At 39.2% G+C, this 26576-nt stretch overlaps 1 protein-coding gene across 2 annotated transcripts; it reads left to right on the forward strand.

Annotated features, from left to right (window-relative positions):
• On the forward strand, positions 1 to 24924 carry LOC124257827. Of its 2 annotated transcripts, none has more exons than XM_046691968.1 (6): positions 1 to 115; positions 926 to 998; positions 1710 to 1837; positions 2237 to 2309; positions 3647 to 3765; positions 24257 to 24924. In XM_046691968.1, exons 1-6 carry the CDS (start codon positions 88 to 90, stop codon positions 24331 to 24333), a joined length of 498 nt encoding a protein of 165 aa, XP_046547924.1. In that variant the 5' UTR covers positions 1 to 87; the 3' UTR covers positions 24334 to 24924. The 2 variants fall into 2 exon arrangements, with proteins under 2 accessions (XP_046547924.1, XP_046547923.1); XM_046691967.1 differs by lacking the exon at positions 24257 to 24924 and adding an exon at positions 4446 to 5174.
• The last annotated feature ends 1652 nt before the right edge of the window (positions 24925 to 26576 follow it).

Consider the following 26576-nt stretch of genomic DNA (forward strand, 5'->3'; position numbering starts at 1 on the left):
ACATACTGTGTCTGAAGGGGGAAGACAGATGTCGCCTGTGATACGTCCTCAACTGTGGTAACTCTGGCTACTGGTGTAGAGACTAGGATGACAGCTCTGGGGACAACAGATTGTGGTATGTTTAATTTAACCTCTTTAGTTTATTTGGGGCTGCTCACATGTTGTAGAGGGGAGGGTGAGCAGAAAATCCGCCATTTTGGTTTTATGACGTCATCACACAAGTATGTGACCTTTTTTGTGACCTAATTAAACATCAAACAACGTTATGGACTGACGTTTCCAGCCTACAGGACATACCAGACTCATCACTGTTGACCAGAGTCAACATGAGCATAACTTCAAATCTAAGCAATGGCGTAACCCATGATAACAAAGTGGACTGCAAGGAACACGTTATTTGGACCGGAAGTTTTACAGGAGAGCAAATATAAGTTTGTTTTCTTATTCAGTGATACAATTACACCATATATGACAAATGCCAAACCATTTCATCATTGTCCAACCATTTGACTCATAATTCACCCTACTTGAGTTATTCAGTTTAGTGATCACCAGTCATCAACTGCTTACTATTTCCCTTATTTAATTCCGGCCACACACTTAATGACGGAAGCTGACCCCTGAGTATACATGAGTTCATTCATTCTAGGCTGTGCCCCATTCACGTTCAAAATTATCAAGGCTGTCAACAGCCTTTCCATGTACACATTGGTACTGTCTGGCCTTTATACTACAATAAAACACAATTTCTGGCCAACTAGTCTGGCTAACTTTCCGAGCACATAAAGCTGAACAACCCCACATAAAGCTGAACAACCCGAATAAGTTACACCATCTGGCATTTAAAGCATCATACCATCTGTATCATAATCATCATCATCATCATTACCATCATCATAACTATAATGGTGATTTTTATGTTTAGCCATCTCGGACTCTTGTCAGTGTCAGATCAATACTGCTAAAGCGACTGTTGCTACTAATGCCAACAAGTGCACGTGAGTTCAGTCGTTTTATGATCAAAAGATCACTAAACATATTTATTCGTACGTATCACTATAGTATAGATACTAATGAAAACTCCAAACGTACCACTGAGTCAAACTTATAACCATAATGGAATGATATCTACATCAACATGTATGTATTAAATATGTGTAGGACATCTGTGCTTTTGCAGTGATATGACTCTTTGTCTAAGCTTTTTATGAGTATAATTCTTGAACGGTTTCCCTACAATCGCCAGCGGCTGAGGGGAAGGTGTAAATCCATCTAGGGTCCATGCAGGTAGCAAAGGCACCATGGTCCTTCGTAATGGTGACCTACCTTCAGTTGTTGGTGATCTATAGAGCATTTATATATTGTATTGTCTTCCTAAATACAATATGTTTACATTTACTAGCCAGTTTTAGACACCATCTGTGATAATCTAGATATTTTACAATCAGATGACTGGATGAATCAGATGAAATATTGCCGAGGTGACGCTATACAAACTCACTCACTCACTCGCAAGCTCTTGATCGAAAGTCCCGAATGTAAACCTTGATATATACATGTGCACATTTGGAAGTGTACGTATTCCTTGCAATATTTCTGAAAATACCTTGACTGCAATTTCATTAGGTTTCTAGACATAAGCAATATATACATAGATGTTTCTGCAAGTTGTAGGATTTGAAATTGAAGTATAGATGTTTGTATCATAGTGCTTATAACAATGAGCTGAGCTGCCTGAGAACCGCGCAAGCTGCAGGCTGTGACGGCAGCACCAAGAGCGCCGTTGCAACGGCTACTGACACCACAAGAGCTGCTCTGCCAACTGCTGACTGTGCAGGTAATCAATTTCTTCAAAAGTATATACGTATGTGACATATTCATGATATACATAACTCATAAACTTCAAACGAAAGTAGCGAATTTATACTCCAACTATTGGAAACTATTTTAATTGTTCCAACTTATATCTGTGTTGTTGATAGAGCGCCAAGCTAGTAAAATAAGACTGTGCGGGCCAAGGGAAATGACCTGAAGACCTGTTCAGTGTATGTAAATCTGAATAATTAAATGAATAACGAATGATAAAAAATAATTACAAAACCATCCAATAGTTACTTATCAGTTTATTTCATTTGTCTTCTGCTTCAATCTATTACGTAAGGAGCATATAAATTTTAATTGTATACCAAGACACCATGATTAAGTCAAACCATTCCTTTATAAAACCTTGTTTCAGCTCCATCTGCTACCTGCCAATGTGAGATTGCCGCCGCAAAAGGAGTCGCAGGCTCATCCACAACGTACTGCACGTGAGTGTTTGAACCTCATGCAGCTGAATTATCAACATGATCTGTACATGATCCGATTTCAACTGTTCTGGCACATGTCTTTCAGCCATTATTTAATCAAGGTGGGCGTACAACCGACGGGGCGGTGGGATAGCCTAGTGGTTAAAGCGTTAGGTCGTCATGCCGAAGACCCGGGTTCGATTCGCCACATGGGTGCAATGTGTGAAGCCCATTTCTGGTGCCCCCGATGTGATATTGCTCGAATATTGCTAAAAGCAGCGTAAAACTAAACTCACTCACTCATACACCCGGAAAGAATATGGTTTACTAGATCCGTCAAAATACCATCATCACAGCCCATATCTTTTTGCACAGATATGGCCACACATGTGTGATGGAAAGTTTGGAAACGGTATAGACAGACAGACAGACAGGCAGGCAGCTGTCGTGCGGCTGGGCACATGATATTGCAATAGACGCGAAATACATTTTACGGATAATCATCGTCATCACCATTCTCTTCCCACAGAGGTTGCTCAAGTCATATCTTCCCACGTAATCTCTGTTCTAATACGACTATATTTCCTAGTGCTCGTAAAAATCCCCTAGCGGTAAAAAGTCACAACACGAATTATCTCCTTTTTTCTCTCTATCCAATCAGAACATCGACTTACATCCAATATGGTTGATCAACATACGATAGATTCATCCCAACCCGTTTCTTATTTCTTCCTTCCCAACACTTACTTAACTTCATTAATACAAGCAAACGTGCGGCCACCAATATCTCTCCTCTGTCGGGGACTTGTGTTGATGTGACACACAAGACATTTAATGGTTAGCTTGTCCGTCAACGTTGGCGATGGAGACGCCATTGATCCGCCATTACATGACTGAGTTCTGTCTAGAAGAAACTTTTGCGGATCGCGCAGTGGAAGAGGTTCTAGCTTTCCAGAAGCATACGGAAATTACCGAGGCTTTGCGAATGGTCACTTATGAACAACGTCGCTGATTGCACATCTAAATCTGATTGTAACCAGTCTCGAATCCTGGACACTCGCACCATGAAAGGGCCGTATTAGAACAGAGGTTCGTAGGAAGATATGACAAGTAATCTCTTTTGGAAGAGAATGCGTCATCACTCCTTCCCTATTATTTATCGTTTCCCCTATTTGTGTCAGTAGTATATTTCCTGTTAAAAGCTTTCTGTGATTGACATCTTACGGCTTTACAGAACACACTCTCCGCCGACACGTGACTGTGTGGAATCGATGTTTCAGTTTTGATCGTGCACTTTTTTCAACAAAATGCTTATTACTGTAATGAGGAATAAACGATATTGTTTTCTATCCTGACAGTGTTCTGTCTACACTGAAGACCTGCCTCTCTGCTATCACCACCAGTACCGAGGCAGGGTGTACCAGCACCACCCAGGCAGGTCTTGTGACTGACACCGGAACAAAAACCTCTGCCAAGTGTAAGTCTTATTGTATTGACCACGTATTTCAGAATATATTTACTCCTACACTGTTTCTTTTTATTGTAGAATATGTGTTCCTTCAATTCATGGCTGAATATTTCATAATCATTAACTGCTGAAGGGATGGTGTGTAAATCTAGCAAAACACTGCCACGGTCTCTTGTATGTTGATCTTAATTTGGTGATTTTGTTAGCGATTTGTAGTCTCTATTTTAGTGTAGTTTTGGGCATAAGACAACGTTTTAAGGCAATATGCCAGTTTTAAGCCTAAATCTGTGACATCAAGGTTATTTTACTGTCCTTGTCAACAGGTGTTTATGTTTCTTAAGTTTGTTGTATTAATGTATAACCCTCATCGTCACGACATGACTGATTTGATACTGCTGTGACTTTTAATTGTACCCCACTGTTAGTACTACAGTTCCTCAGACTATGCATTTCCAACAATGTGTACATCACCTCCGTCATGGCGTCGGTTGGGTATACGATGTATGGAATATTACTTATGTCACTTTTGTAGAAAAATTAAACTTGTCACCTTTTAATGCTTATATCCTTAGTGTTAGTGCCCAAGGTGATGTTTAAAGTCATAATGACATACTTACACATAAAAGAGTCTTTGGACTCGCGTAAAGCATGTATAATTGGTTACAAATATATGTTCCATTTCGTTTCAGGTGGGAGTGCTGCTGATCACGTGACGTTTGCGATGACTTCACTAGTCGTATCAGTTCTGATACACATGTTCCTGTAACGCCTCTCAATCTGGCCCTTTGACGCTCCTGTTTGTTTGAAATTCTCATAATATACCCGCTGTAATTTATCAATTTGGCTGTTTGACGCTCCTGTGAGTTCGAAGTTCTCATAAATATATCTGCTGTGATTTATCAATTTGGCCTTTTAAATCTCCTGTGCGTTCTGCGTTCTTGTAAATGTATCTGCTTAACCTCGCGTGACATGACGTTTTAATGCATATGTTATTTTAAATTTAAATTTTCGATCACCTTTTTCCAATTTGTATTACTAACAATATGTTTCCAAAATTCGTGTTCAATTTTCAATGCAGAACGGTTTGACTGATTTGAGTATCGACCTGGAGGTAATTTCAAGGAGACTTTCCGAAATATTCAGAAATGTTTGTATGACTGCTATGTATGACGTGGACTATATATTCTATATGTAACCACTGACCAACAATATGTCGTCATACAATTATTGTGATGTCAGAATAAGCATCTTTTGGTCTGGTTTTGTAAACTATTCAGCTTGTATGCTGTAGTCTGGATCCTGATAATCTGAAAGGTACTCACATGACTCAAACCACGTGTTCCGTACCCTAATTTATGTGTTGAGTTAATCCTTGATGGTTGTTCCACTGAAATAAAAGGTACTGTTCACGAAATGTTCTTGTATGTTTAATTGTCTTTTGTATATTATAGGGGCGGTGGGGGTAGTCTAGTGGTTAAAGCGTCCGCTCGTGTTGAAGACCCGGGTTCGATTCTTCACATGGATACAATGTGTGAAGCCCATTTCTGGTGTCCCTGCCGTGATATTGCTGGAATATTGCTAAAAAGCGGCGTAGAACCATACTTACTCACTCACTCGTATATTGTATTTTAAGGACAAATGCAATGCAGTTTGGTAATATCGAGCGCCGCAAGTCGTTGGAGACAGTCGCGTTCTTTAAAAGTGCCAAAGTCATGGCATGTGGTTCGAATCTCAGATTTGCTAATGTAATGGTTTGTCACCACCTGGGGTTTTGCTCTATAGTGGAAAGACACTTTTCTCAAATACTTACTTTTATTCTTGATCAGCACACACGCATACGTTCTAGAAATATTTTAGCCCACACTGTACGAGATAATCTTATGCTTCTTTTGGTTTTATTCGTATGGTTTTGCACTTATTTCTGGCAAAATCGTGGAGAAACATTCCTTCAGAAAATCATCCGTCAACTTTCAGTCAGATGTTGCGGGATTTCGGAAGGTTTCACGGTTGTTATTTTCTATTTGTAATACCTCTTTCTGTACCCTTCATGTAATGGATATATGCCCGTAATAGTTTACAGATATAACACATAGCACGGCAACATACACTTTGTAATCGTGATATATATAAAGGAGTCACAACACCTTCAGTTTGCCAACTAGGATGGCTAAACGTCTTTTACTGATATTGATTGAACAAACATAGGTGATGAATTTGACCAAACACTCTCATAATACCCTTCGAGAAAACTAGGGAGGACAATGTATTGTTCTTGTCTTACTTGTGAAATGTCTACGTACATTTTCAAATATTTTGTAGTTCCATGTGAGGTAATTATATCAATACTGGCATACCAAGGACAAGATAGTTGTACTCAGCACGGGGCGGTTACAGTTGGGTCTGCTCAAATATCTCTCAATAAAACAAAAAGCAAAAGTTTTTTGTGGCACAGAATTTGTGAACATGGAACGTAAGAAAACAAAGCAACTCAAAGTCCCAGATATTACGGGAGCTTCGAACGATGAAGCGTAAGGTGTACAGAGATATGAGATACGTCAATATAGGTTATCACGCGAGTGTGTTTTGGGACGGTTAATATCCTGCATTAGGAATAATCATTGTATTTAGCGAGCCTTGGCGAGCTAAATACATAGTGTTTATTCCTAATGCAGGATATTAACCATCCCAAAACACACGAGTGTGATAACCTATTTATCATACAATGTCATTTTTGCTTTATAACTTTAAAAAATGCGATTTCAAATGTCACAAATCTTGAAACTAAACTTCGTGGAATGTCTATGACGTCACAAATATGTGCGGAGTAATACGTTACGTCACAAGCCCGGTGACATAATTTTCTCCGGGATACGATGACATGTGTCAACCAGGTCAGTGAGACTGACAACCCGATACCGTTAGTAGCCTCTTACGACAAGTATGGGTTACTCAACACCAATTCTAACTCGGATCTTCACGGGTAATAATATTGAAGAGGTGGTTATAAAAATGCAAGACAGCATCATTTTTGAATATTGAATTGCAGGGAAGACATATGAACGCTCAGTTGACAGAAAGGGATTATCCTTGTTTTTAGTACACTGTGGATGCTCAAAGAAACGGAGTACTCTTTACTGAAAATTTCAGTAATTAGACATAACCACTGAGTGAAACAGGCATTATACCTAATCACTGATTATACTTGTTTCCAGTAGCATATACGTTGGAAGGTCTGGGATGATTATTTATTTTGAGTGTTGTCATGTTTTCATTCCCAAGTTGAAACGTAAACGATAACCGGGCATCAGTCTGAACGAGAACGATGTCTGAAACCAACAAACAACAAAGAAATGAGTAATTAAGATGTGTATTTTATAATAACTTAAGTTCCCAAATCAATATAAATCATTACAAGTATATCACTATGTCATCACATACACTGCTTAAGGTGTATTGTGAGATGAAACGCAAGAGCTAACTTTTCTAATGCATCTTTATGGCAGATGATTCTGGAATACGTTCCTTTCTTGTACGCCTACATATAGCAGACCATTCCCCCTGCACGTACAATGTATAACATTTGGAAAATTGTCGCACAACCTATTACAGTGCCTAACATGCACTGTCACTAAATCAAATCAAACTTAAAAAGTAATGAAAGTTCAAGATGAAGTTAAATGTCAACAAAAACATGACCAGTCAACCTCTTTTGATATCTTGCTCTGTAGTTGTTCAAAAACACAAATATTTTCAAGACTGACTTTGACCTTGACATGAATATCATAGTGTACGAAATATGCAAAGATGGTACTAAAGAAATTCCTTATTGAAAAATTTTCAAGGGAAATCTTGAAAGTCTATGAAGAAAATCCAGTAAATTCAGGTTAACATGCTGAAATCTTCAAAGTGTCGCAGTGACCTTGAACATTATGTGAAATTCACCAAAATTGACAGGGGGCCCTGCGCCTTTATTAGATAAAGCTTGGTTTCGAATATGAAAAAAATCCAGTTAATAGATTTTGCGGTATCTTGCTGACTATCTTAACATGCAATTTTACATGATGAAATCTTCAAAGTTAAATCACGGTCGCAAGAATACACTAGTAATAACTTACCTACCCCTGTTCCTCGAAGCAGCTGAAAATGGGAAATATTCGAGAGAGGATATCCAATATATATATATATATATATATATATATCAGGCAACAGGACAAACCAGTCATCAAATTTACCTGGTCTCCGTTTTATTTTACGAGCGCTTCAAAACTGCTACATGTACACCAAACCAACCGCAAACACGGTAATAAGCGAGTATCTCTGACACAGGCACATGCAGTGACCTGTGTGATCTGTCCACACTGGACATTTTTGTAAAATAAGAACCGCATATATTGCTTTGCTTTTCATTTCGGGATTAGCTACATTACCTCGTATTAGTGTATTGTCTTCAATAGTAAACTAGTTTTAGATTTACATCCTTACATGATTTGCATGTCAAACACCATCTGCGTTAAGCTACAGTGCCTTGGTGACTGGATTTTATAGCAACATGCAATTGTTGTATTTGCAAAACGTTTCTAGTCATGGTATGGCTAAACAACTGCCGATGTATACACGTGACTCTTCATGATGCAGTGCGATGATGGAGTGTGTGTCCTGCAACGTAAAGAGAACTATATGTTTTCATCATGTTAAAACGCTATCCCCATTGAATTGACCTTGGTATCATTCTGACCTGTGATTTTAAACCTGCGTTATCTTTATATTGCTCTGATACCATCGGCCCACGCCACTCGGTAGGTCACGCAAATAAAAGGTCAAAACTCTATGACTTATTTTTTAGCAGCAGGGACCATTGCAATTTCTGAAAAAAAATGAATATTTAAAAAAAGTAAAAAATGTTGAAAATGGTTGAGCATCGAACACACATAAAGTTTTCCATATGGACGCCATGGTGACCCTGTTAAACGCCAGATGGTATTATGAATCAACCACATAGGATTTTTTTAAAGTTCGAGAGGGGCTGTCAAAAATGTATAACTAACAAAAGGCAACAGAGTAGTCCTATGATAGGAAAACCAAGACAACCCCTGCTCTTTCATTTTGCGAGAATCAAACATCCCATTCCTATTTCTTTACACACCGCTGTCAGGGTTCACTGGACAATCTCCTAAAATGTCAATGGTTTGTAGAAATATTGAACGTGTACAAAGTTCTAGGCAACCATCGAATGTTTTTGAAAGACTTACTCCTTACTGTAAAAGATGTTGTTGAACGGTACATCCTTTGTTGGTTCACTTCCCGAGTATTTCTATTATGATCGATAAATGCGATTTCTGTGCCCAAATGGTCGATCACCCTTTCTCACTTTTTCCGATTCTAATACTTTGTGAACGATGAGTCCCATCTAGGATTCCAAACCACACCCTGAGAATCAGCCACCTCATCACCAGCACACAGCTGTGGCTTTCACACAAATGTGACGGCAGTCGTATGTGTCACTAAATGGGTGATAATTGTTCATGGCTGCAGTAAGAAGTGTTCCAGATATACAAGGATAAAGTGTATACAATCAGACAACATTGCCATCGAGCCACAGGGTATTCAGTTTAGCCTATCATCACGAGGCAAAACATATCAGAACGTTTCACAGGCCCACTTGGTTGTCACTGTGTCGTAAAATCACCCAACCTGCAAGACAGCCACCAGTATGCTTAGTCGAGATACAAATACTCGATGTTTGAAATTTTTTTTCTTTATTTTCGTACTTGGATTTCATAATAATGTCACGAATCATTGATCGAGTTGGTAACGCGTTGGTGACCTCGGTTTACATATGTTACGTTGTTACCCATAGGGGTAGATGTTTTGCAGGGATGTGCAAGACCTGAGTGGCCCATTTCTGTCAGGTATACTAAACAATACCATGTTTCAGGTAAGTTTGGGTATTGGGCTTTGGTTTCTCCAGACCGTTTGTGCCCAACTGAAAACGAGAAATTGTAAAATATCGTGTGATAGCAGTGCAGAGAAAGATGGCATAAGTGGAGTCGCTCTTTTCCCAGCCCTTGTCGTCTGAAGTCCTTGTGTCACTGCTGATTTCCACAACTATAGGTGGGACTAGCTTAAGTCCATCAAGTGACCACCATCCTGTTTCTTGTTGAGACCTCCCTGGTAACGCAACTTCACGTGCAGTATGTCCTTGCACTCTTCCCACCTTTCTTCTAAGTCCCGAGTCGTCTGACCACTGTCAATGGACTGACTATATTTCCCAAAGCATCACTGTCAGGAATCTATTCCGGGGATGCAAATACCAGTTTACAATGAGCAGACTTTTACCGGATCTACCTGTCCTTGGTGTGTCCCATGTCTGTGCAATCTGTGTATAAGTTTTATATCAGGCAAGATACCACGTTACGGGACCAACCAGACGTTCTAGAACAGCTAAGTTGGAATGGGCAGCTCCTATAATTACCTTACCAAGTTGTTATAGAAGCCAACCATATATTCGTTCACTTTATTTACTTTTCCGCAAAGAACCTGCGGTGGAAACATTCTGCATAGGGCAATGCTGTGTTCATGAATCTCGACAGCTTTGTCCTTGGGTTGTGCTGACTGTAAAATACGTCTCAGGTGAGGTTATCCCATGAGATATAACCTCTCAATCGCACTCGAATATTTCCACAATCGCACTGGAATATTTCCATTGTCAATCATATGTTCTTTATATAAAATCTTGTGGTGGCTGTAATGTTCTGCTTGAACATATCTACACAACGTTGTCGTCGTATATATTAACATGTCACCGGGAGTAAGTGCTCCTGCATCACCAGTGTTCACTATGAGGTCAATAGCGTGTGGAATCCCAGTGAGGTTGTCTTTTAGTATTTGATATATATGACTTATCGTGTGTTCCTGTTATTTCGACGAGACGCGAACTATAGGAATTACCTTCAGTTTAAGTTGTCAATCTCTGATATATCTGGAGTGATATTCAAAATGATGCAACAAATTTTCCTCTCTTGCTCACTTACGATATGTAATAATATACGTGCTTTGCGAACACAGGATCCTTACTAATTGTTGTTATACAATGGCGTATAAAACTGTTCCTTACCTACAAAGTAACCATTTATCAGGTATCATTGTGGTCTGCAATAAACCAAACAATTACAATCATTTTAAAGCATGCTCCACAATGGGGCACATGTTGTTAACCAACTCACCTCAAGTCACACACAGCGACACAACGCGACGTCACCTCGACCGCAATACACTATTGCATAACGTGAACATGACATATAAGGCAGTTGACACATAATAAACAGTTGAAAACAGGACATGGCGACTTGTTCCTGACCCAGGACAACATGCAGGTGTCACCTGAATTATGTGATCTCGTAAAAAGATTAGATAAACGTCAGGACTTACTTAGTTTTCTTAGGAGCATTTAACGCTCTGTTCAATCACATCCCAACCACAACTGATGTTTGCTAGTGCTGTTTCAACTTTTGCCTGTATGTCACGATGTGTCACGTTTGCCAACACATTAAACATTATGGCGACACTCTTAGTTTTATCATTTCTGAAGAAATCTTCTTTACATGTGCTATATATTATCTTACGCTATATTAATGACGCCTAGTGTATATTGGGTACTTCTGTACTAATTTCCAGACGTCACGGGATCGAATGCCAACAACAGTAACATCTCTGGCCAACCAAGCTTCAATTTGAAGTGTACTGCGTGCTACATCTTTTGTCTCCAGTGCTTACCGCAGGAGCTCGAGAACCTGACTGATCATGGTTATGTCATGGTTGTCTGATGAACATGTCGCTCCCACACGATATATTCATTCACAAGAATTACATGAACCATAATCATTCTTTGAAGAATTCCAAAGTCAAAAATGTGCATTTTAGCCACGAACCTCCTTATGTTGATTTTATAATTATTCTGCAATGATACACAAATACATGATTGCAATTTCATGTTATCCATTATACATTCTTCTTCATGTGCCGGAGATAAGATTATCGATGGTCCTTTAAGAAATCCCGAGCCCTTCATGGCCTTTGCAACAATACTGGATGCACGAAACCCTGGACTATGTAAGTAAACGTGTAGTCCGTACCCTTTATCTACCCTTATCATATTCGCCAGATAACAGTGGACAGGTCCCGGTCCCACTTGGTTGTCACTGTGTCGTAAAATCACCCAACCTGCAAGACAGCCACCAGTATGCTTAGTCGAGATACAAATACTCGATGTTTGAAATTTTTTTTCTTTATTTTCGTACTTGGATTTCATAATAATGTCACGAATCATTGATCGAGTTGGTAACGCGTTGGTGACCTCGGTTTACATATGTTACGTTGTTACCCATAGGGGTAGATGTTTTGCAGGGATGTGCAAGACCTGAGTGGCCCATTTCTGTCAGGTATACTAAACAATACCATGTTTCAGGTAAGTTTGGGTATTGGGCTTTGGTTTCTCCAGACCGTTTGTGCCCAACTGAAAACGAGAAATTGTAAAATATCGTGTGATAGCAGTGCAGAGAAAGACGGCATAAGTGGAGTCGCTCTTTTCACAGCCCTTGTCGTCTGAAGTCCTTGTGTCACTGCTGATTTCCACAACTATAGGTGGGACTAGCTTAAGTCCATCAAGTGACCACCATCCTGTTTCTTGTTCAGACCTCCCTGGTAACGCAACTTCACGTGCAGTATGTCCTTGCACTCTTCCCACCTTTCTTCTAAGTCCCGAGTCGTCTGACCACTGTCAATGGACTGACTATATTTCCCAAAGCATCACTGTCAGGAATCTATTCCGGGGATGCAAATACCAGTTTACAATGAGCAGACTTTTACCGGATCTACCTGTCCTTGGTGTGTCCCATGTCTGTGCAATCTGTGTATAAGTTTTATATCAGGCAAGATACCACGTTACGGGACCAACCAGACGTTCTAGAACAGCTAAGTTGGAATGGGCAGCTCCTATAATTACCTTACCAAGTTGTTATAGAAGCCAACCATATATTCGTTCACTTTATTTACTTTTCCGCAAAGAACCTGCGGTGGAAACATTCTGCATAGGGCAATGCTGTGTTCATGAATCTCGACAGCTTTGTCCTTGGGTTGTGCTGACTGTAAAATACGTCTCAGGTGAGGTTATCCCATGAGATATAACCTCTCAATCGCACTCGAATATTTCCACAATCGCACTGGAATATTTCCATTGTCAATCATATGTTCTTTATATAAAATCTTGTGGTGGCTGTAATGTCCTGCTTGAACATATCTACACAACGTTGTCGTCGTATATATTAACATGTCACCGGGAGTAAGTGCTCCTGCATCACCAGTGTTCACTATGAGGTCAATAGCGTGTGGAATCCCAGTGAGGTTGTCTTTTAGTATTTGATATATATGACTTATCGTGTGTTCCTGTTATTTCGACGAGACGCGAACTATAGGAATTACCTTCAGTTTAAGTTGTCAATCTCTGATATATCTGGAGTGATATTCAAAATGATGCAACAAATTTTCCTCTCTTGCTCACTTACGATATGTAATAATATCGTGCTTTGCGAACACAGGATCCTTACTAATTGTTGTTATACAATGGCGTATAAAACTGTTCCTTACCTACAAAGTAACCATTTATCAGTTATCATTGTGGTCTGCAATAAACCAAACAATTACAATCATTTTAAAGCATGCTCCACAATGGGGCACATGTTGTTAACCAACTCACCTCAAGTCACACACAGCGACACAACGCGACGTCACCTCGACCAAGAATACACTATTGCATAACGTGAACATGACATATAAGGCAGTTGACACATAATAAACAGTTGAAAACAGGACATGGCGACTTGTTCCTGACCCAGGACAACATGCAGGTGTCACCTGAATTATGTGATCTCGTAAAAAGATTAGATAAACGTCAGGACTTACTTAGTTTTCTTAGGAGCATTTAACGCTCTGTTCAATCACATCCCAACCACAACTGATGTTTGCTAGTGCTGTTTCAACTTTTGCCTGTATGTCACGATGTGTCACGTTTGCCAACACATTAAACATTATGGCGACACTCTTAGTTTTATCATTTCTGAAGAAATCTTCTTTACATGTGCTATATATTATCTTACGCTATATTAATGACGCCTAGTGTATATTGGGTACTTCTGTACTAATTTCCAGACGTCACGGGATCGAATGCCAACAACAGTAACATCTCTGGCCAACCAAGCTTCAATTTGAAGTGTACTGCGTGCTACATCTTTTGTCTCCAGTGCTTACCGCAGGAGCTCGAGAACCTGACTGATCATGGTTATGTCATGGTTGTCTGATGAACATGTCGCTCCCACACGATATATTCATTCACAAGAATTACATGAACCATAATCATTCTTTGAAGAATTCCAAAGTCAAAAATGTGCATTTTAGCCACGAACCTCCTTATGTTGATTTTATAATTATTCTGCAATGATACACAAATACATGATTGCAATTTCATGTTATCCATTATACATTCTTCTTCATGTGCCGGAGATAAGATTATCGATGGTCCTTTAAGAAATCCCGAGCCCTTCATGGCCTTTGCAACAATACTGGATGCACGAAACCCTGGACTATGTAAGTAAACGTGTAGTCCGTACCCTTTATCTACCCTTATCATATTCGCCAGATAACAGTGGACAGGTCCCGGTGTTTTTACAGTTGCCTGCACATGCTTAGGTGCACACGCAACTCACATTAACCTTGTATTTGAAATTAAAATATATAACTGATTGTCCATTTTTTTTTAACGTAAACCACATCACTTCGAAATTCAAAGAAACCTCTCCCAAAGATGAGTCGATTGTGATGGTTGTTGATATCGTTTTACTATTTGAGTCAGTTACATACTGCATTTTGGATGTGGTGTTAAAGTCGTTAAATAGCTCATGTTATGTTTTAAACGTCTTGCCTGCAATACTCCTCCATACAATTATAAGCCTGGACGTGTAGTGCTTAAATGAAAACTTTTAAATTTTTTAAGAGCCCGATGAACTACTTTTACAAACATCTGTTCGTGAATTATTCTCACTTATTGATGGTAAAGATTTTGGCGAACAGATAAGCGTAACCTGTACCATGGGTGTCATTCGTCACAAACATATGCAAAGGCATGTGAAGTGTTCACATGAACAAACCGGGAACATATTCCTGTAACAGATTCACCGAACACTATTCTTAAAATATCGCAACTTGGATCATGAATCTCGATAGCTTTGTCCTCGTGTCACGCTGACTGCAAATATGTCTCGGGTACGGTTATCCCATGACTTAAAACCTTAGCTTCTAAACGCACTGGCACATTTTCATTGTAAATCATGTTCCTTATCTAAAGTGTTTCGGTGGTCAGGCTCGCAGACTAGGTTGACAGACCGCCGCCATATAGCTGGAATATTGCTCAGTGCGACATAAAACTAAATGCACTCACTCACTACAGCCACTAACAATTTCAGTTACTAATTTAAACTTCTAAGCATTAAAATACATCTATCTAAAAAAACATATAAATCAAAATTTATCCATCAAGTATATCTGTTTTACAAAATCAATTATTAAGTGACAGTTAACAATTTTAAACAGATTTGTAACCGTTTCTGTACTGTAAGTCCCCATGGACCCTAGTATGATGATCTACCTTCAGTTGTTGGCGATCTATAGCCTATTTTTATATTGTGTTGTCACATATAGTTAAAACGTTTTAGATTTAATTACTAGTTTTACATACAGAAGTGTGATATTCTAGTTGTTTTACTGTCCCTCGTCGGCAGGTTTTTATAATATATTTCATTTCAATATCAAATGTTCTCGTCACGATATGGCTGAAATATTGCCGATGTGACGTTAAATTTTAACTCTCTCACTCACTCACTTTAACCGATTTTACATTGAAATATTTATCCCCTGTGATGGAAAAACTGAATCCCAGTGAGGTTGCGTTTCAGTAACTATTTATTAGATATCATTTTATCATTTGTTCCTGTTATTCCGACGAGACGCCAACAATATGAATAACTTCCAGTTTAAGTTGATATACTGTTCAAAGTGATGCAACAACCCTACCTTTCTTACTCCCTCACTCACGTTTGCGAACACAAGATCGTTACTTACGTCTGGGTACATAATGGTGTTTAAAACCATATATCTATTAGTATTGTGGTTTGCAATATAAACATTACAATAATTTTTTGCTAACTCACTGGCCTTATCACCTCACGTAACACACAACACGAAGTCAACACGACCGCAATACAGTATTACGTTACGTTAATAGGACATAGGAGGCAATTGACACGTCATCAACGGTTAAAAGGCTTGAAACGGCCACCTGTTCCTGGCCCAGGACACCATGCAGGAGTCACCTTATTAGATAAACGTTAGGTCTTGCTGGTGTCCTTAGTTTTCTTCCAAGCATTTAATGCTCTGTTCAATCACATTTCCAACCGCAATAAAACACGATGATTCATTGCACGAGTCAACACTTGGTTCCACTCATATCTGCGCTGCGCACAAGTGTTTCTAGTGTCGTAATGTCTTGCTGTGGGCTTTACACAAACAGATAACAGCATGTCTGGTACTGAGGCTCTTCAACAACTCTGACCAACATTATATATGTGACGAAGGAACTTAGTGGGACAAACGGTTGCTTAAAAGCTAAAAATGAATAAACTACTTTAAGCATGAAATTAATTACAATAAGACATGGTGATAACACGCGTGTTTTAAACGACTAAACACTGCGAATGTTTGTATCTGTAGATGATTCAGTTATGTTAAATGAAGTGACTTGTTTCGAACGGTTCCGTTATAAGCATTTGTACTCTCCCAAAGAAGTTTTCTTTACACACATAATAACTGAAAATAATTACCGATAACATTACGAAATACGCCACCAGCTTCACTGGAACAGAGCAACAAAATGAGTGCTCTATGTGATGGAACAAAAAAGCACTAAAATGCTAAAACATAGCCACCAAGAATGGCGTTACATAAAAAGGCAAAAATTTATTAAAAAACGCCTGCACGTGTAAATTGCGAATTGTGAAGCATGCATGCTGTGACTTCAGTTGGTAGGGTTTAAAAAGACAAACGTTAAAAGACCACTTACAGTGACGATTACACAGGTGACATCAAAATGCAGAAACTGGCGCATGAACAACGGAACAGTGTTATTGAACGTTTGTAATGGGTGCGACGCAAACTGAAGTTGCCCAGCATATGGAGTTTGCGGGCGCTACAATGAACAGATAAAACAACACAGGGACTGCGTGCACCGGTCTAAGTTCCGTCAACCTTTGTCAAGTAAGATATCTAAACTTAGAAATGTGTCCAAGTTCATTAAGATTGTTTGTAAACGCGTTAATTGATGTATCCTTTTGTCATCTTGTTGTGCATTGTGTATGTACTCCTTTGTCATACTCATGTACCATATCTTCGCAATTCGAAGAAACCTGTCCCAAAGAAGAGTCGATTGTATCTCTTCACATTCACGTTTTGGATGTCATTACTTAGCTCATTTTAAATTTTAAACTTCTTGCCTGCGGCAAGACAAACCATATTCTTCACTCCTCCATACAAATTAAAACCTGGACGTGTAGTGCTTAAATGAAAACTTATAGTTTTTTAAGAGCCCGATTGACCACATTTACAAATATCTGTTCGTGAATTATTCTCACTTATTGATTGTAATTATTTTGGCGAACAGATGAGCGTAACCTGTACCATGGGTGTCATTCATCACAAACATATGCAAAGGCATGTGAAGTGTTCACATGAACAAACCAGGAACATATAATAGATTCACCGAACACTATTTAAGTCATGGTGAACCCATGAAGATCTGAGTAATAATATTCAGTCTTCTGCAACCCATGCTGGTGTAAGAGGTGACTAACGGGATCGGGTGGTCTGACTCGCTGACTTGGTTGACACAGGTCATCGTATCCCAATTGCGTAGATCGATGCTCATGATGTTGATCATTGGATGGTCTGATCCAGAGTCGATTACTTACAGACCGCCATATAGCTGGACTATTGCTGAGTGATGCGTTAAAGAACAATCAATCAATCAAACGATTAAGTCAATGTGCGTCATAAGTGGAAAGGTTATCTTTGAATGTGATAACCCTGTTCGAATGACCTATTGAAATTTTCGTAAAGGACCATGCTCAATTGTATTTCAAAAGAGGTGTGTTAAAAGATTGCAACTTTGATCGGCATCTGACAGATTTATCTGATACATTGAATGACTGAATGACTGACAGAAAATGGAGAAACGACCATAAGCATTGTTCAATTAGGATATTTTCTTGGCAAAAATATGTGTATAGCTAACGATATTTCTACTTCAGCAACCATTCAGTATTTGTAACAACATCACACAACTACTTACACAACTACATGGCTGAATAAAATAATGAAATAAATCATTCGTTTGAATCTAGTTCGTAAATTGTATATGTTACAGGGAATGTGTGAAACCAGGGATTTCACGTAGTCCCTAAAAGAGTCAGTGATTTCATGAAATCCCTGTGACCCCCAGTTGAAATAAAGTCGTAGTCCCTAAAAGAGTCAGTGATTTCATGAAATCCCTGTGACCCTCAGTTGAAATAAAGTCCTTTACAACAGCCTCCTACGAAAATCTGAGGAAAAAAGTACAAACAGTTACTTTTATATTGTAGCATTCCCAAAAATAATCCGGATATGGAAGGCGGCCACATTAAAACATCTAATACCTTGAGGTATTCCATGGCTGGATCCATGTCAATAAATGTTTAGAATGGTTCCATGTATATACGTTTGGTGTTTTTAACCCAAAGAGCACAATTTTCACAACACCCTACCGTAACCACTCTACTTCCTGTTTTGGAATTCGATGCAATCCGCTCTGGATGGGATACTTCTTTTTATTCTTCATTATATAGCCTCGCTTCCAAATTATAAAAAGATATATATAATAAATGTACAGTTAGCCTGTCTCACAGTCCTTGAACCACTCTCTGACTTTCACTCACTGTCTTTGCATTACAAACTCCAGTAACAAACTGAATTATTTGAAAGGAGTCTTGCGAGTATTGTACTCAGCAGTGCCTTCAGTTTCTTCAATGTCTTTATTCCTCCTTAGCAGAACACATGTATGTTGTATATGGACAAAAATGTCGACATTTAGTTAAACCAAAAGGACAAATGACACTTCTCCGATTTACCGGCCATCATCATACTTATCATACATAGCTTGCTAGTGAAGGTTCAAACATTTGTGTTCAACATAGTTTTCATATCTGTATTACCAATAATATGTCTCTTTCATAGCGTACTCGCAGAGTATCTGACTTGTCTGGATTCTTCGGAGAAAACTGACGCCGATGTCCGCTGCCAGCTGCTGACGCTGTCGCTATTGAGACTGACTATGTTGCCCTTAGTTGTAGTGGAGGTATGAAGACTAATCACTATCGGCAAATAATTGCTTGCTCCTTAACCAGTCAGAATCTAATATTTTAATGTTAGATTTCTGTATGTACTGTGTGTATTCTTGTTGTATAGTTTCAGCATTTACGACAACCTGCAAATGTCAGAAGGAATTCTGGTAGACGGACCAAAGTGCCGGTGATGCAGCTGTCTGCAGGTAATAAATTGTAGAATGGAATAACTTTGTTTAACACAGGATGCACTGTACAATCAAATCGAGCTCAAATTAGGTATTTTCGCAAAGGTGCGTGTGTACTGTTTCACAGGTAGCACCCTTCACAAATACATGCACAGTTATGTGCGATGGACAATTTTGCTCAATAATAAGTGTCTGACATATTTTAGTCTTACCAGAATTCCTAGTTTATGTAAGATATATCTAGTTAAAAGGCAGATGGAGGAACTGAGATGAGATCACCTGTCTAGCCAAGAAACATAAATGCGGTATTTTCGCATCCATTATCCCATCGGAAATATTTGGCGTCACGTAACATTGTTATACCAACAGCGCTGCCAAGGCTTACGTTCTGTCCCTGAGAGGAGAAACAGCTGCAGCCTGTGATACGAGCATTGCTGTGGAAGATCTGGCAACTTTTGTAGAGACTAGGATGACAGGTCTGGGAACAACAGACTGTGGTATGTTACATTTAAGCTCTTTAGTTTATTTGGGGCTGCTCACTTCATTTGTCATGTAGTTGCACGATTTCAAGGAAACACAATGTTGAAAGTGCAGTGTCAAACGATGAAACACACTTACTTGTGAATGCATTGTGTTAGACTCTTAACATGTTCTTGCTATTTGTGACAAATAGGAAGTAATTCACACAAAATACGTTTCAGCTGTATAGGTTTAAGCTGTATGGTTCTAGACAATAAAATAAATCAAAATTCAAAGTTTAAAGTTAAATCATTTATTGAATAAGAAACAAACTACTCAACCAGGGTAGAGCAGAAAACTCATAAGGCCCACCTGTATTTCAATAGCATTTGCGTAATTGCTTGTATACTTTAAACTGACAGCATCCCATACGGGGGATGACGGTCACATAACACCACATTTAACACGACCCGTGAAGGTCCGGGTTAGAATGAACCTTCAGTAACCCATGCTTGTCGTAAGAGGTGACTAAGGGGATCGGGTGGTCAGGCTCGCTGACTGGGTTGACACATGTCATCGGTTCCCAGTTGCGTAGATCGATGCTTATGCTGTGGATCCCTGGATTGTCTGGTCCAGATCCGATTATTTACAGACCGCCGCCATATAGCTGGAATATTGCTGACTACGGCGTAAAACTCAACTATCACACACACATGAATACAGGTAACATCTAACCAATTAGGCTTGTACTGCATTTAAGATGTAAAGAAATGGTGATATGAATGTGATAGAAACTATGTTGTCCTTACCAATTAACGTTAACATTAATACTTTATACCATGTGACATTTAAGATCATGTCATGTTTATCCCCATTATTATTATCATCATCATCATTATCATAATTATACTGTTGTTTTTTTATGTGTAGCTTTCTCCGACTCTTGTCAGTGTCAGATCAGTACTGCTAAAGCGACTATTTCTTCAGATGCCAACAACTGCACGTGAGTTCATACGTTTTATGATTAAAAGATCAGTAAACATGTTAAGCTTCTCTCTTCCGTATTTCCACAGGTTATAGGGCTGTTTTTTTCGAATTCTGGAGTTGTGGTAATTATGGTTTGTCAACGCCATATCCTCAGTTTGGCTGCATCACAAGTCATTTCTGATCGACCTGCTGTGCGTCGGTCTTATTTGTTCACATGAACAAAAATCATGTTGTTTTATATGCGATATAGATATACGTTTTATCTACCATTGGTTATGATAAATAATTATGAAACTTTGCCTCCAACTACCACCTGAGCTGACCGCCTCCGTGATGTTATAGCGTCCGCCCGGAGAGCTGAAGGTCGCGGGTTCGATCCCCGACCGTGTCATACCAAAAGACGTTAAACCAAATTTCCCCTCACCTCACCACCTGAGCTGGGAATATATCCCATCGTCATTTTGGAGGTCTGCCATAAAACACAAACTCTTGATCGAAAGACCCTTGATCGAAAGGATTTATAGTCCGTTTTCATATTGTATTGTCTTGCATTATAGTATAAGTTTTTAGTTACCTGCTAGTTTTATATCTCTATCTGTAATACACTAGTTGTTTTACTGTTCATCGTAAACAGTTTTATAACTTCTAATATTATTGATCTTTACTGATAATTAATTGTTCTCGTCACGATATGGCTGAACTATTGCCGATGTGACGATAAATATTAACTCACTCACTCACTCAATATACATAAAGGTTCATTCCGGTAGTTTGATTTGAAATTGAAGTATACATGTTTGTATCGTAGTGCTTGTAGCAATTAGCTGAGCTGCCTGAGAACCGCGCAAGCTGCAGGCTGTGACGGAACCACCACCAAGAGCAACGTTGCAACGGCTACTGAACTCGCAAGAGCTGCTCTGCCATCTTCTGACTGTGCAGGTAATCAATGTCTATATACATATGTATGTGACAAATCCATGATATACATAATTCATGAACTTCAGACGAAATTAGCGAATTTATACTTCAACTATTGGAAACTATTTGAGCTGTTCCAACTTATCCCTGTGTTGTTGATAGAAACAGAAGCGACAAAAAACCTTTCCACATTCATAATACAGTGTCGATTGTACAATTGTGATTATATCAGCAGCAGATATTTGTTTCAACAGTATTCCAGCTGTATGATGTTGTTTGCAAATCCAATTTTTGTCACCGTGCGATACGATGACAAAACATGTGTTTATGAATCGCTATGATATAGTGATGATGCCAAGTGTTCGCGAAAAGGTGAGCGTATCCTGTACCACCGGTGGCACCCGTCATAAACATATGCTAAGTCTAGCCATTTGTTCACCTGCAATAATTGGGGAACGTATGATATACATCAAAATAGGGAATCACATCGGACATAATTTTTTTTGTCACAAGCTAGTAAAATAAGACTGTGGGGCCAACAGAAATGACCTGAAGACCTGTCCAGTGTATGTAAATCTGAGTAATTTTTTTTTAGAATAACGAGAGAAAAATTAATCGCAAAGCCATCTTAATGTAAATTTTAACTGTATACCAAGACACGATGATTTTGTCAAACCATTTCTTTATAAATCTAAAACTTGTTTCAGCTCCAACTGATACCTGCCAATGTGAGATTGCCGCCGCGAAAGGAGACACAGACTCAACCACAGCGTACTGTGCGTGAGTGTTTGAATCTCATACAGTTGTATTATCAACATATCTGTAGATGATCCGCATTCGGCTGTTCTCGCACATGTCTTTCAGCCAATACTTGACCAAGTCAATATGGGAATACAACCGACGGGGCGGTGGGTTAGCCTAGTGCTTAAAGCGTCAGGTTGTCACGCCGGAGACCGGGGTTCGATTCCATACGTAGGTGCAATGTGTGAAGCCCATTAACTCACTCACTCCTTCCCAACACTTGCTCGACTTCATTAATACAAGCAAATTTGGGGCCAGCAATATTTCTCCTCTGGGGACTTGTGTTGATGTGACACACAAGACACTTAATGGCTAGCGTGTCCGTTGTCAACGAAGGCAATGGAGACGCCATTGATCCGCCATTACATGACTGAGCTCTGTCTAGAAGAAACGTTTGCGGATCGCGCAGGGGAAGAGGTTCTAGTTTTCCAGAAGCATACGGAAATGACCGAGGCTTTGTGAATGATCACTTTTGAAACAACGTCGCTGATTGCACAACTAAATCTGATTGCAACCATTCTCGAATCCTGACCACTCGCCCCATGAAAGGCCCGTATTAGAACAGAAGTTCGTAGGAATATATGACAGGTAACCTCTGTGGGAAGAGAATGCGTCATCACACCATCCCTATTTTTTTTATCGCTTCCCTTATTTTTGTCAGTAGTATATTGATACCGTCTGCCGACGTGTGACTGTGTGGAATTCACGTTTCAGTTTTGATCATGCACTTTTTTCAACAAAGTGCTCACTGCTCTTATGAGGAATAAACTATAATGTTTTCTATTCTGACAGTGTTCTGTCTACACTGAAGACCTGCCTCTCTGATATCACCACCGGTACCGAGGCAGGGTGTACCAGCATCACCCAGGCAGCACTTGTGGCTGACACGGAAACAAAAACAATTGCCACATGTAAGTATGATTGTATTGACCACGTATTTCAGAATATATTTATACCTACAATGTTCCATATTGTAGAATATGTGTTCCTTCAATTCATGGCTGAATATTTCATAATCATCAACCGCTAAAGGGGTGGTGTAAATCCAGCTGGTGTTCATGCAAGTAGCAAAACACTGCCACGGTCTTTTTTTATGGTGATCTTAATTTGGTGATTTTGTTAGCGATCTCTAGTCCCTATTTAATTGTGGATTTGGGTATAAAACAACGTTTTGAGGCAACATGCCAGTTTTAAGCCTAAATCTGTGACATCAAGGTTATGTTACTGTCTAGGGGCTCCTTTCACGAAGCAACCTGTACTAAGGTTAACCTTAACTCCCATTCTTTAACACTGCACTAAGATTATCTTAGTGACTTACGATCACCTTAGTGCTTTGTGAACGGAGGCCCTTGTCGACAGATATTTATAAATGTTGCTTACGTTTGTTTTTTGTTTTGATTTGATGCCGTTTTAATTGCACCCCACTGTTAGTACACTGCTCCTCAGACTATGCATTTCCGACAATGTCATAGCGTCGGTTGGGAATACGATGTATGGAATATTACTTATGTCACTTTTGCAGAATAATTAAACTTGTCACCTTTTTATGCTTATATCCTTACTATAAGTGCCCTAGATGATGTTTAAAGTCATAATGAGACATAAAAGAGTATTTTGATTGGCGTAAAACATGTATAATTTGTCACAAAAATATGTTCCATTTCGTTTCAGGTGGGAGTGCTGCTGATCACGTGACGTTTGCGATGACGTCACTAGTCATATCAGTTCTGGTACACCTGTTCCTGTAACGCCTCTCAATCTGACCCTTTGACGCTCCTGTTTGTCCGAAGTTCTCATAACATATATCTGCATTGATTTATCAATTTGGCCGTTTGACACTCCTGTGCGTTCTGCGTTCTGATAAATGTATATGCTGTGACTTCACGTGATATGACGTGTCAATGCATATGTTATTTTAAATTTAAATTTCCGATCACCTGTTTCCAATTTGTATTACTAACAATATGTTTCCAAAATTCGTGTTCAATTTTCAATGCAGAACAGTTTGACTGATTTGAGTATCGACCTGGAGGTAATTTCAATGACAGTTTCCGAAATCATCAGAAATGTTTGTATGACTGCTATGGATGACGTGGACTATATATACTATATGTAACCACTGACCAACAACATGTCGTCATACAATTATTGTGATGTCAGAATAAGCATCTTTTGGTCTGGTTTTGTAAACTATTCAGCTTGTATGCTGTTGTCTGGACCCTTATAATCTGAAAGGTACTCACATGACTCAAACCACGTGTTCCGTACCCTAATTTATGTGTTGAGTTAATCCTTGATGGTTGTTCCACTGAAATAAAAGGTACTGTTCACGAAATGTTCTTGTATGTTTATTTGTTTTTTGTATATTATAGGGGCGGTGGGGGTAGCCTAGTGGTTAAAGCGTCCGCTCGTCACGCCGAAGACCCGGATTCGATTCCCCACATGGACACAATGTGTGAAGCCCATTTCTGGTGACCCCTGGCCTTATATTGCTGAAATATTGCTAAAAGCGGCGTAGAACCATACCTACTCACTTACTCATATATTGTATTTTTAAGAACAAAATGTTTAACTAATGCAATGTGGTAATGTCGAGCGCCGCAAGTCGTTGGAGACAATCGCGTTCTTTAAAAATGCCAAAGTCATTGCATGTGGTTCGAATCTCAGATTTGCTAATGTAATGGTTTGTCACCACCATAGCTGTGTTTATGGGTTTTGCTCTATATTGGAATGACACTCTTGTCAAGACTTACTTTTATTCCTGATCAGCACACACGGATACTTTCAGGAAATATTTAACCTCACACTGTACAAGAAGATCTTATGCTTCTTATTTTTTTGCCTTATTCGTTTGGTTTTGCACTTATTTCTGCCAAAATCATCCGTCAACTCTCAGTCAGATGTCGCGGGATTTTCGAATGTAGCACGTTTGCTATTTCCCATTTGTAATACCTCTTTGTGACCCATCATATAACGGATATGTGGCCGTAATATTTTAAAGATATAATACATAGCACGGCAACATCCACTTTGTAATCGTGATATGAAAGGGAGTTAAAACACTTTCAGTTTGCGGAATAGGGTGGCTAAACACCTTTTACTGATATTGATGAAACTAACATAGGTGACAATTTTGACCAAACACTCTGATAATACCCTTCGAGAAAACTAGGGAGGACAATGTATTGTTCTTGTCTTACTTGTGACAATATTTTGTAGTTCCATGTGAGGTAATTATATCAAGACTGACATACCAAGGACAAGATAGTTGTACTCAGCACGGGGCGGTTACAGTTGGGTCTGCTCAAATATCTCTCCTTAAAACACCAAAAGCAAAAGGTTCTTGTGACACAGAATTTGTGAACATGGAACGTAGAAAAACAAAGCACACAAAGTCCCAGATATTACGGGAGCTTCGAACGATGAACCGTAAGGTGTACAGAGATATGAGATACGTCAAATCGGATACCAGGAGATTTAATAGGAGTGGGAGTAAGGTAGATGTGGGCGTACCGATGTGGGGAATCGAAGCCGGGTCTTCGGCGTGACGAACGAACGGTTTAACCACTAGGCTACCCCCGCCGCCCCTCAACAATCTACGTAACTGGGATACGATGACATGTGTCAACCAAGTCAGTGAGACTGACAACCCGATACCGTTAGTAGCCTCTTACGACAAGTATGGGTTACTCAAGACCAATTCTAACTCGGTGAGTGAGTGAGTTAATATTTAACATCACATCGGCAATATCTCAGCCATATCGTGACGAAAACAATTTATACAATAAAAAGTTAAATATTTTGAAGATTAAAACCTGTCGACGATAGACAGTAAAATACTAGATAATCACAGATATAATGAAACTAGCGAACAAAGCTAAAACATTCCAATTAAAGAAGACAATACAATATAAAACACGGGCTATAGATCGCCAACAACTGAAGGTAGATCACCAAACTAGGAACTATGGGGACTTACATTACTTTTGCT

Source organism: Haliotis rubra, unplaced genomic scaffold (assembly GCF_003918875.1).
Source record: "Haliotis rubra isolate DU_JTF1 unplaced genomic scaffold, ASM391887v1 Scf675, whole genome shotgun sequence".
Lineage (NCBI taxonomy): Eukaryota > Metazoa > Mollusca > Gastropoda > Lepetellida > Haliotidae > Haliotis > Haliotis rubra.

Excerpts from the sequence above, each read along its gene's own strand:
- LOC124257827 (XM_046691968.1), top strand. The coding sequence starts at position 88 with ATGACAGCTCTGGGGACAACAGATTGTG. Across the intron at positions 999-1,709 it reads ACTAATGCCAACAAGTGCAC|TGCTTATAACAATGAGCTGA; the intron begins GTGAGTTCAGTC and ends TTTGTATCATAG. Across the intron at positions 2,310-3,646 it reads TCATCCACAACGTACTGCAC|TGTTCTGTCTACACTGAAGA; the intron begins GTGAGTGTTTGA and ends CTATCCTGACAG.